We start from the raw sequence: 11,496 nt of genomic DNA on the forward strand, positions 1-11,496 counted from the left end.
TGCCGCCCTGAGCTCTTAAAGATCCGATAATGGGACACTCACTTGTCAATAAATTAAAAGATTGGACTGCAAAAAATAAAAAATAATTACGTCATTTCACAACAGGGTAGGTCACGCAATCCTTCTGATTGGGCACAAACCATCCGAATTTTTTGCTCCTTTCACATGCCTGCCCCGGCCGGAGAGTACACAGGTTGCTTGAAATTAGCAGACAGTAGCCTCAATCGTTGGTCACATGACGGACTTTTTCCGTGATCATACTAAACGAAATGACCTAAACAAGAATAGTGAGAAGAGGCGTCTGCATCTCATATAGCCAAGCTGTAGTACTACACCGAAGCCCAATAATCAACAACCTTGGCCGTTGCTACCTCGCTGGTAGGAACATCTAACAGGATTCAATTAAATGATTGGTTTATGCCAGCAGAACAGCAAATATTAACATTATTTGTGGACTATTTTGCTGAACCACATGTGGACAACATTGAGGAAAGAGCCGGACCTGGGTTTACTAATAAGCTAGCTATAGCTATTCAGTCTTGTGGAACGAGACCAAGAAAAAACCTGCTGGTAGGCTACTACTGGAGCAAAGAACTCGGAAGCTAGCTATTGAACGTGATAAAAGTAATCTTGTTGTAAGATTCGTTACTATTTTGCTCATTCTCGACATCTACATCTAGTTAGATAATCACGGTAGCCAATACAAATACGAATCAATCTTCTTCAGAAGCGAGACCAGGTATGTGACAAGCCCTCTTTTTTCGTATTGTTAAAGCTGTGCGCATAAACGTGTAATAGCTTGGAACTAGTTATACAGCATAGCCATGTGTAAACATTTCTGGACTGTCAGGAAGACTGTTGTCCCTATGCCCCTCGATATGCCCGAGTCCGACACCTAACTGTCAAGTCAGTTTATAGGCTAAAGCCCCATTCAAGCCTAGCTAGTAGTAGATCTGTCTGTGGCTGCTGTCGGTCGAGTGTTCACAAAAAGATTATGGATTATCATAGGTCATGTGTGAACTACACAGGCTTTTCAATAAATTGGTTTAGGTCATGTATTGACAGATTATTTTTGACTTGTCGCTCCGGATTTTCCCCTTGCTCGCTCAATCACTCTTGTTATGTCTCTCTCTCTCGCACATACGTAGTCATTTGATGTCCTCACTTGTGTTTCCATGAGCTGGAGATTGCATACCCGCATACTGGTTTAATTGATGGTTTTGGTTTTCTTTTTAATCATGTGGCTTTGGGAGTTGTGAGGTCAAGTCATTTGTCTGTCATCAGAAATGACCAAATATTACAAGTGTAGACATAAACAGAAGTAATGTGTAGCCTTGTTTAATCACCAGTAGACTTAACATCCATTTATTCCAACAGCTCAGCCTTTATTAGAACACTGAGGAACAGTCTGTGTCTAGCAATGTTAGGCCTACTGCTATAGGCCATTTAACTTATGAACATGGATTCCTCGAAGGTAGCCTGGGGGCCAGAAGGGGGAAAAAATCACATTGAAAATGCACTTAGATGCTGACTTAAGAAACCATGGGACTGGCTGGACCAGAAGCCAGTATGTAAACGGTCATCAGCGTTACAGCCTTCCCCACTAATGATCCTGGCCGGGGCCAAGAGGAGCCATTGAGTGGGGGAGGTATCGATTTGTGAATGGGAAACTAGACCTATGCTAAGGCATGCCCTGCCCTGCCCTGCCCTGCCCTGCCCTGCCCTGCCCTGCCTCTACCACTGCCTGCCTGGGGGAAGACACTCTCATGCTCTCCCATTTCAAAGAATGTCTGGCTATCGTGTCTGAGCTCTGCCACACACACACACACGCGCACACACACACTAGCTTGTGTCCCTCACATGTGATCTATGATCTTCTGAGCTGCGCACACCACAGTTTCGTTTGGCCCATGGATACGCAGCAGCTCAGCGGTATCCGCATTTGACTGCTTATCAAGAGGTCACAGGTTCAAATCTTCCCCTGTGACTTGCTTTGGGTAAAAGCGGCCGCTAAATAAGTCCATTGAAATAAGGAGGTGTTGTGTCCAGGGGAAGGCGGTACTTAGTGCTGATCCAGGAATGGCTGCCCGTGCCAGTGTTAAGGTTTGGATCTCTGCTGCTCACAGTCCTGTGTTGTCATTCCCCTTCAATCAAGGGATTACTCTCCAGTACTACTTTGGTCTCCTTTAGTGTGTGTGTGTGTGTGTGTGTGTGTGAGGTGGGCGGGATGCCCATGCAGCCGTAGTGGGAGACCCAGATGTCTGTCGAGTCACATCTGGGTTTCTGATGGCGAGAGCTAATCCAAAATGGCCACTGCTGCACGAGTCAGCCCCTCGGCCGAACAGGAGACGTGAAGCCAGGCGTCTCTCCCTGACTCTCCTCTGCACTATTCTCCTCCTCTCTCTCCTCCTCTCTGCCCTCCTCTCCCTGACTCTCCTCTGCACTATTCTCCTCCTCTCTCTCCTCCTCTCTGCCCTCCTCTCCCTGACTCTCCTCTGCACTATTCTCCTACTCTCTCTCCTCCTCTCTGCCCTCCTCTCCCTGGTCTCTCCTCCAGCATAGCCTGGTAACACTTCAGGCTCAGTGCGAGGGTATTTTGCCCAGACTTAACAACCCCGGGGGATTGCTAAACAGATGCTAACGGCATTCTCTTTCCCCCCCCCGCCCAGCCAGGTGATTTTTGAGGATGAACCACCTGTCCCTCAGCGAGCTGTGCTGCCTGTTCTGCTGCCCGCCGTGCCCCAGCAAGATCGCCTCCAAGCTGGCCTTCCTCCCCCCGGAGCCCACCTACAGCCTGATGAGCGACGACAGCGGCAGCCGCTGGACCCTGCACCTGTCGGAGCGCGCCGACTGGCAGTACTCGGCCCGCGAAAAGGACGCCATCGAGTGCTTCATGACGCGCACGGCGCGCGGCAACCGCATCGCCTGCATGTTTGTGCGCTGCTCGCCGAGCGCCCGCTACACGCTGCTGTTCTCCCACGGCAACGCCGTGGACCTGGGCCAGATGAGCAGCTTCTACATCGGCCTGGGCTCCCGGATCAACTGCAACGTGTTCTCGTACGACTACTCGGGCTACGGCGCCAGCTCCGGGAAGCCCTCCGAGAAGAACCTGTACGCCGACGTGGACGCCGCCTGGCAGGCCCTGCGCACACGGTCAGGACCCGGGGGAGGGGGTAGCGGATGGGGGGAGGGAGGATGGGGGAGTTGGGTGTGTGTGTGGGGGGGGGGCGGAGGATGAGGGTGTGAGGGGGTTGAGGGTAGGCTGGGGGAGTGAGGGAGGATGGGGGTTTTGGTGGGGATTGAGGGAAGATGAGGGTGTGATGAGGAGGGAGGGTGGGTGTGAGGGAGGATGGGGGGGGTGATGGGGGGGGGGGGGGGGGGTGAGGCAGGATGGGGGAGGAGTGAGGGATGTAGGTGGATGGCGAGAGTTTTTCTATGTGAAGGGAACCAGAAATGGGAAGGTGGGAGGCTGGGATGAAGGGATGGCTGAAAACGACAAGGAGGGACGTCTGATCGGCGAGGGATGAGTAAGAGAGGACGGCATATGGCCCGGGAGTGTGAAGCCAAAGAGTGGGGTGTGTGTGTGTGTGTGTGTGACGTGACTGTTTGGGAAGTGGGTGTGTGCGTGTGGGAGTGTGTAACAGGGCTCCTCGTCATCCCGGATCTCTGCATGAGGCAGGACGGCCGCCCACTCGCCCCCTTCCACACAGCAACGCTCGTTGGGCCCATCTGTGTCTCTCTCTTTGTCTCTGTCTCTCTTTCTTTATCTCTCTCTCTCTCTTTATCTCTCGGTCTCTGTCTCTCTCTCTCTCTGTCTGTCAATATCTCTCTGTCTCCCTCCCTCCCCCTCTCCCTGCCCCCATCCGTCCCTCTATCAATTTTTCAATCCACACACAACCCCTTGCACGCCCCTTTCCCCGCGCTCTCTTTGTCGTCCTCCCTCTCTCCTCCTCCCCTCCCCCTCTTCAGTCTATTTTCTCTCGCTGGCTCTGTACTGGGTCCCAGGTGGGGTCACACACACACACACACACACACCTCATCCCTATTTTAAGTCCGAAGAACGGTTGTTCATACGGACAGGGTCTTCTCCCCCCGTCTCCTCCCGTCTCCGCGCGCCTCCTTCCCTTCCTCCTGCTCCCTTCTTCCCTTCCCTCCCTACGGTCTCCTCTTCCCCGCTCCCTGTGCCGGGCCACTACACTGCCTCTCCCTGGGCTTGTTTACACAGGGGAAATGAAAGGTCTGTCCGCTTCTTCCTGTATAAATGACCCCGAGAACAACCAAGCGAGCAAACCAACGAGTCCTAGAGAAGGAATAGAGAGAGAGAGAGAGAGAGAGAGAGAGAGAGAGAGAGAGAGAGAGGAGAGAGAGAGAGAGAGAGAGAGAGAGAGAGAGAGAGAGAGAGAGAGAGAGAGAGAGAGAGAGAGAGAGAGAGAGAGAGAGAGAGAGAGAGAGAGAGAGAGAGAGAGAGAGAGAGAGAGAGAGAGAGAGAGAGAGCAGCAGGAGAAGACCGACTGAGTGTAGAGAGAGAAGTCTGACTGACCCGGAGTGGCACTTGAGAACGTCATCGTCTCGTCCAATCACAAGCCCTTTAATGGTCCTCCGTTTTGAAAAGGCTGTCTCAGCATTCATGAGAAAGCTTGAGAGTCAAATGAACCAGATTTGTTTACGTTTCTTGGGGTAATGTACTGTTTTAGAAGGCGCTTTTATCCAAAGGAACATACCAGGGAGGGGAGTTTGGTCCCAGGCTTGTGCTGTACAGGAAGCTAGTGTTGCTGTCAGACCTGTCTGGTAGCTAAATCAGTCTCCTGACTGTGTGGTTCTGTAGAATCTGTCCACATCTCAGTGACTCTGACTGCTTTGTGGCTGTTTTTCTTCCTCCTCCCACGCACATCACCACTGAGTGCGTGTGTATGTCTGTTTGTGTAGACGCGTGTGTGAGAGAAAAAGAGAGAGAGAGAGAGAGAGAGAGAGAGAGAGGGTGAGTGTCCGTCTCTCCAAACCCTTTCCTGTGATGTGAATTACTGTGTGCTGTCACCCAGTCGAGCAGGAGTCAACAGCATCTTGTCAAACACACAGAGAGAGACCAGCGCTGGAAAATAAGCTCTGAAAGTGTACTTCTCTCAAAGTAGAACCGCATCGAGCCTCACCAAACGATTGTTTGGGGGAGGCACCATCACCACGAGCTTCTGATCTTTTCACAACCCCTGGTTTGAGTAATGCCCGGGTATTTGATGGCGGTTCCAAGCGGGAGCAGATCCGAGCCGGCTGCTTTGGGCTCTGACCTGGTCTGGTGCTCCTCAACGCTGAGGCTTTGGCTCCCGTGGTGGGTTTCACAGCTGATAAGCCATGTCCTTCCCCTCTTAGGCTGGAATATTAAGCTTACTGTGCACACACGCACACACACATAAGGGGAGAGAAAGAGAGAGATGGGGAAGAGAGCTGTACTATGAGAGAGAGAGAGGGGGGGAGAGAGAGAGAGTGAGGGAGGGAGGGGGGGGAGAGAGATGGGGAGAGAGAGGGAGGGAGGGGGGGGAGGGAGATGGAGTATCACAGTACTCGGTAAGGTATCACCACAGCCGACATTGAACATGAATCGAGCTGGTCCTGTTTAGCACATCACAGGCCGGGCCTGTCTGGCCTGCCTTCAGCAGGCCTCCTGTTTTACACGGCTCATGAAAGTTAGATGAGCTAAGGAGAAGTGGGCGAGCGGTGCGCTCTGTCAATACTGGGCGTGTCTGAGGACACTCGTTTGTGTGGGCTCGCCTCGTCATCACCCTCGCAGAGCAGATCCCCGAGAACAGTCGAGCAGGGTCGGCTGCTGTATCGATGTCATCCGGATATTCCGGACTTTTAAGAGGATGTTTGTATGGCAATGTAGGACACCATCTGATGGCTCAGCCAGTCCCAGGATTGGGTCCAGACGCCAGGGGTCTCGCTCAGGGCGTCCTGGCCCTGCTGGGGGAGCCCCGGCCCTGGGCGTCTCTCTGGTGGAGTGACGGGGGCGAGGCTCTTCCTGCACCTGAGCACATCCTCGGGTGACTCAGGCCTCATGAGTCATCGTCGTGAGGCGTGCCTGACAACGCCAGCACACCGGCCGCCGCGCTTCTCTAGGCTTCACTGGCAGGCCTACAGAACACACACCTGTACATGTACAAACAGACACATAAACACACACCCCCTTACTCATCCAAACAAGCACATAAACACACACCGTCACACTGTCATGGTCACTGTTTGATTATAGGGCAGTTCCCTGACTTTTCGTTTTTGGATACATATGTGTCTCTGTGTGTGTGTGTCTCTGAGTGTGTGTGTCTGTGTGTGTGTGTGTGTCTGAGTGTGTGTGTCTCTGAGTGTGTGTGTGTGAGTGTGTGTGTCTCTCTGTGTGTCTCTGTGTGTGTGTGTGTGTGTCAGCACCATCTGCTTCCTCACCACCCAGTGGGAGGGGAAGGAGCAGGGGAATGGACATGCACATACACATAGTCACATAGTCACAGCACATAGCTAGGAACGGGCTGGCTGTGGCCCCCCAAGGAGTTACTGTAGGCTCCGGCCCTTTCTGTCCTAGAATTTGGAGTAGAGTAGTTGAACCGCTGTTGACACACCAACACACTGTTGTCAACATGGCTAAGCTAGCCTGTGTGTGGGATCACAATAGAAGTGGCTAAGCTAAGCTAGCCTGGGTGTGGGATCACTATGGAAGTGGCTAAGCTAAGATAGCCTGTGTGTGGGATCACAATAGAAGTGGCTAAGCTAAGCTAGCCTGTGTGTGGGATCACTATGGAAGTGGCTAAGCTAAGATAGCCTGTGTGTGGGATCACATTAGAAGTGGCTAAGCTAAGCTAGGCTGTGTGTGGGATCACAATAGAAGTGGCTAAGCTAAGCTAGCCTGTGTGTGGGATCACAATAGAAGTGGCTAAGCTAAGCTAGCCGGTGTGTGGGATCACAATAGAAGTGGCTAAGCTAAGCTAGCCTGTGTGTGGGATCACAATAGAAGTGGCTAAGCTAAGCTAGCCTGTGTGTGGGATCTCTATGGAAGTGACTAGGCTAAGCTAGCCTGTGTGTGGGATCTCTATGGAAGTGACTAGGCTATGGAAGTGACTAGGCTATGGAAGTGACTAGGCTATGGCAGTGACTAGGCTATGGAAGTGACTAGGCTAAGCTAGCCTGTGTGTGGGATCACTATGGAAGTGGCTAAGCTAAGATAGCCTGTGTGTGGGATCACAATAGAAGTGGCTAAGCTAAGCTAGCCTGTGTGTGGGATCTCTATGGAAGTGACTAGGCTAAGCTAGCCTGTGTGTGGGATCTCTATGGAAGTGACTAGGCTATGGAAGTGACTAGGCTATGGAAGTTACTAGGCTATGGAAGTGACTAGGCTAAGCTAGCCTGTGTGTGTGTGTTTTCTATAGAAGCGCCGTATCGTTTTATTTTCACCCTGAGAGGTGTTCCAACAGTCAATCCTCCAAACCTAATATTGACTGGTATCCTAGCAACCAAATACCAATAGGCTCTTAGGAGGAGGCCTCCCCTTAACTGCAGCTGTGACCTCAGCCCATCCAGGAAGTGCTACCCTCTTTATCAATCATGATATTGATTGGTAACAAAATACAGAACCAGCTGTAAACCATAGCACGCACACACACACACACACACACTTACACACTCTCACGTGCACACACACAAGCAACTCGTGGTGTTTGGTCGCATAATTTGATATGTGAAGTACAACCGGTAGACAAAGACAGCTGTGTGTGTGTGTGTGTGCGTGTGACCTGACGTGAGTATCCATCCTCGGGTGTCTCCTAGACGACCCGGAATGGAGGTAGCGTTGACCTCTATGTGTCACATGACTAACTGCAGAGTACCGACTCCGAGAAACCCAGTCTCACTTCAGATCAGTTCACCCCTCCCGCCCTCCTTTAGCTCTCTCTCTCTCTCTCTCTCTCTCTCTCTCTCTCTCTCCTCTCTCTCTCTCTCTCTCTCTCTCTCTCTCTCTCTCTCTCTCTCTCTCTCTCTCTCACTTCCTCCATTGTCTTGTCCTATATACCCCTCCCCCACCCTCCCAGTTCCTCGCTCCCATCCCCTGTGTTTGGTGCGTGCGAGTCCCGGGGAGCCGAGGACAGTCTAGTTTCCGTGAAGGAACACCATGTCAGACGGCTAACCGGTGATGTTGCCGCAGCGTCTCCCGTCAGCTGACTGGCTGAGTGGGTCACGTTCTCTATAATCAGCCTTGGAATGCCGATTTCGCTCGCTCCTCCTTTCTCTCCCCGCGTCTCTCTCACTCTCTCTCTCTCTCTCTGTCCCCATTCTCTTTCCCTTTCTCGCCCTCTCGCTCCCCGCCTCTCTCTCTCCCCTCGTTCTGGCCCCCACTCTCTCCCCTCTCTTCTTCCTCCTCTCTCCCACCACCTCTACCTCTTTCTCCCTCTTTCATCCCCCCCCCCCCTAAGCCGTGTCTTCCTCTTGGTCTCTATCAGGAGCTCCTCGCAGGCCAGCTCATGTGAGGCGGTCCACATGCACGACGCTGGTTATGGCTTTGAGCCGATGGCCGTAAAGGCCTCGAGTACATCTGTAGTCAAACTGCGTCGGCCCAAACGCTTCCCGCTCCCGGACCGATAACGACTGCTAATCACCAGTCCCGTGCGTGCAAGACGAGATAAAACGGGCCTCTAATTAGCATGTGTGCGACTGACTGTGGACATTGTACTGACCGCTGTGCGTGTGTGCGTGTGTGCGCGTAGGTACGGCATCCGCCCGGAGAACGTGATCGTGTACGGGCAGAGCATCGGCACGGTGCCATCGGTGGACCTGGCGGCTCGCTACGAGAGCGCCGCCGTCGTGCTGCACTCTCCCCTCACCTCCGGCATGAGGGTGGCCTTCCCCGACACCAAGAAGACCTATTGCTTCGACGCCTTCCCCAAGTCAGTCCCTCTACGGCCCGGAGAGCCGCTCTACTGTCTCTTACACACACACACACACACACACACACACACACACATACATACACAGAAATACACGCGGGAAATATTAGCGTTTGAAACAGCTAACTATGTTATTGACTCAATAGCCCCCTCTGTCGGTTAATGGTCGCCCCTGTCACGTGCTGGACTCTCACTCCAAACGATAGGGCAGCCCACATCCTGTTGTCAGTCACTTTTTTCACACGTGTCTGTGTGTGTGTGTGTGTGTGTGTGTGTGCGTGGCTCCGCAGCATCGATAAGATCTCCAAGGTGACGTCCCCGGTGCTGGTGATCCACGGGACGGAGGACGAGGTGATCGACTTCTCCCACGGCCTGGCGCTGTACGAGCGCTGCCAGCGGCCCGTGGAGCCGCTCTGGGTGGAGGGGGCAGGGCACAACGACGTGGAGCTCTACGGACAGTACCTGGAGCGCTTGAAACAGTTTGTGGCGCACGAGCTCGCCAACTTGTAAGAGAGGGGGGCGAGAGAGGGAGGGAAAGAAGGAGTGAGAGAGGGACAGAGAGAGACAGAAAGAGAGGGAGAGAGAGAGAGAGGGAGAGAAAGAGGGGGAGAGACAGGGAGAGAGGGAGAGAGGTAGAGAGAGAGGCCAAGCAACCACTCACCTGCTGCAACTGTGAACTCCAGAGAATACCCATCACCTTTTATAGTTTCTTTTTATTTTCGTTGTTCTTTGTCATTTTAAATGAAATTGCACAGCCTGATGGAGAAGAGAGTTTATATACACAGAGAAGTAAATAATATTTTCTGTGTGTGTATGTGATCTGTGTATGTCATTTTTGCTGCCTTTCAAGAAGGATGCGGTGAGCAGTCCATAGTCCGGACCGCTGACCGGGCCTGAGACGGGCTTTATGAACCAGCCATGCTGAGGACCAAACTGGACCGACTATCACCCACCCATCCTCCGTCCTGTTTGCCAAGTCCGGTCCAGTGCGGTCTGCATGGGGGTTTAATTTGTCCGTTCATTTTTTTAAATATTTATATGCAGTACCAGTCAAAAGTTTGAACACATTTTCAAATGGGAACGTGTCCAAACTTTTGACTGGTACTATATATACATACATATATATATATTTATATATATTAAACATTTGCACCTATCACATGACAGTCTCGTCACAGAACTGTACGTGACAAAACTCTGACATTTGATTTAACAATGCCAGTGTTGCCAAATGACAATGTACTGAAGAGAATAACCCTTAGCAGCCTCTTTGTACGAGCAATGTACGACAGAACATCTAAGCTGGATTTTTTGTGTTGATGTAAATGTTGTTTTCAAATCACAATTATATGCCGGAAGGTACTATTTAAAGGAGATACGGTTCTACTTTAACCAATGTCAAAACATCTGAGCTCTGAGGCCTCAGTGACCTTTTGCTTACCCCCATAAATCCAGCATCAGATGTCACATTGGATTAAAGTAGGACTGATATGATATATGTATATTCTGTATTTAAATGCTATAATAGAGCTCGTATACAATTCAAGAGAAATTTCTAGATTTTTCTTTTCTATAAATGCAACTGTGGTTTGGAGGGCCCGGAAGCTGTCTGTGGTCAACACAGAACAAAGCCCCACACCACTAATGCCATATAACACCACTCAGTCCATGTCTCCAGGACAGGGAAATGCTGTGTTTCACCCACTCTACATTGATCGCTTGCACAGGTTAACAGACTTGTAACATCTGCACATGGATTTGACTTGCTTTGTCTTAACCTTCTGATTATCTTACAGAATTTCACGTTTTGGTTCTGTGTGATATGACTTCCGAAGGCTGAGGGTGGTGAAATGTATCATTAAGCCTTCATGGATGGATGTATTATGAAGGCACTTTTTGAAAACCCTACAAAGTTGATAAGTACTACTGCATGCCACCTAAGGCTTAGACTGTTTACTTTAAGCAGTGGTAAACAGGGACTAGCTGCCAAGTGCAAGGGTGCTACCTGAACCCTCAGGTCCGTTCACCATTGGTGGAGGTGAACGGAAGCTGTCTGGGATTGGCAGTGAGTGTTTAAATGATTAGCCAGAAACTGTTTTGATTGGTCGTTTGTTGCTGTTGTGAGGTCAAGCGTCGTAAAAAAAAAATAACAACTGTCAAAGGACTTGATATTTCTTTACAAGATTTAGGTAGATACAAGTTATGCTTTTGTTCATCACAATGTAAATAATGTTTGTACTGGATACTGGACATTTTTTTTTCTTAAACAAGACTGTATTATCTGAATTGTAGTTACTATAACAACTGTAACTGTTGGTATGACAATTAGGGTCCATCTTTGGTGAGTCAGTTTTGGATTGTTCAGATTCCCTCAACTCAATCTGACTGGTTACCTGGACCTATGTCATTTCTATTTTTTGTAAGACATGTTTCATCATTGAAGGAACTTGTATGTAATAATGATCTTGATAATAGTTATTATAAAATGATTATAGAAATTAAAAACATATTTGAGAATCAAATGAACTGCCTTTCCCATTTTTTGTAGTATTATGAAACTCATACAATTGGCATTATG

General features: G+C 50.5%; 1 protein-coding gene across 2 annotated transcripts; it reads left to right on the forward strand.

Annotated features, from left to right (window-relative positions):
• The first annotated feature begins 130 nt into the window (after positions 1 to 130).
• abhd17b (abhydrolase domain containing 17B, depalmitoylase) lies at positions 131 to 11,440 on the forward strand. Of its 2 annotated transcripts, none has more exons than XM_047015875.1 (4): positions 131 to 378; positions 2,670 to 3,153; positions 8,739 to 8,918; positions 9,209 to 11,440. In XM_047015875.1, the coding sequence occupies exons 2-4, from the start codon at positions 2,687 to 2,689 to the stop codon at positions 9,426 to 9,428; spliced, it is 867 nt and encodes a 288-aa protein (XP_046871831.1). In that variant the 5' UTR covers positions 131 to 378; positions 2,670 to 2,686; the 3' UTR covers positions 9,429 to 11,440. The 2 variants fall into 2 exon arrangements, with proteins under 2 accessions (XP_046871831.1, XP_046871830.1); XM_047015874.1 differs by having other exon boundaries at positions 132 to 739.
• The last annotated feature ends 56 nt before the right edge of the window (positions 11,441 to 11,496 follow it).

This window comes from Hypomesus transpacificus, unplaced genomic scaffold (genome assembly GCF_021917145.1).
Source record: "Hypomesus transpacificus isolate Combined female unplaced genomic scaffold, fHypTra1 scaffold_31, whole genome shotgun sequence".
Taxonomy (NCBI): domain Eukaryota; kingdom Metazoa; phylum Chordata; class Actinopteri; order Osmeriformes; family Osmeridae; genus Hypomesus; species Hypomesus transpacificus.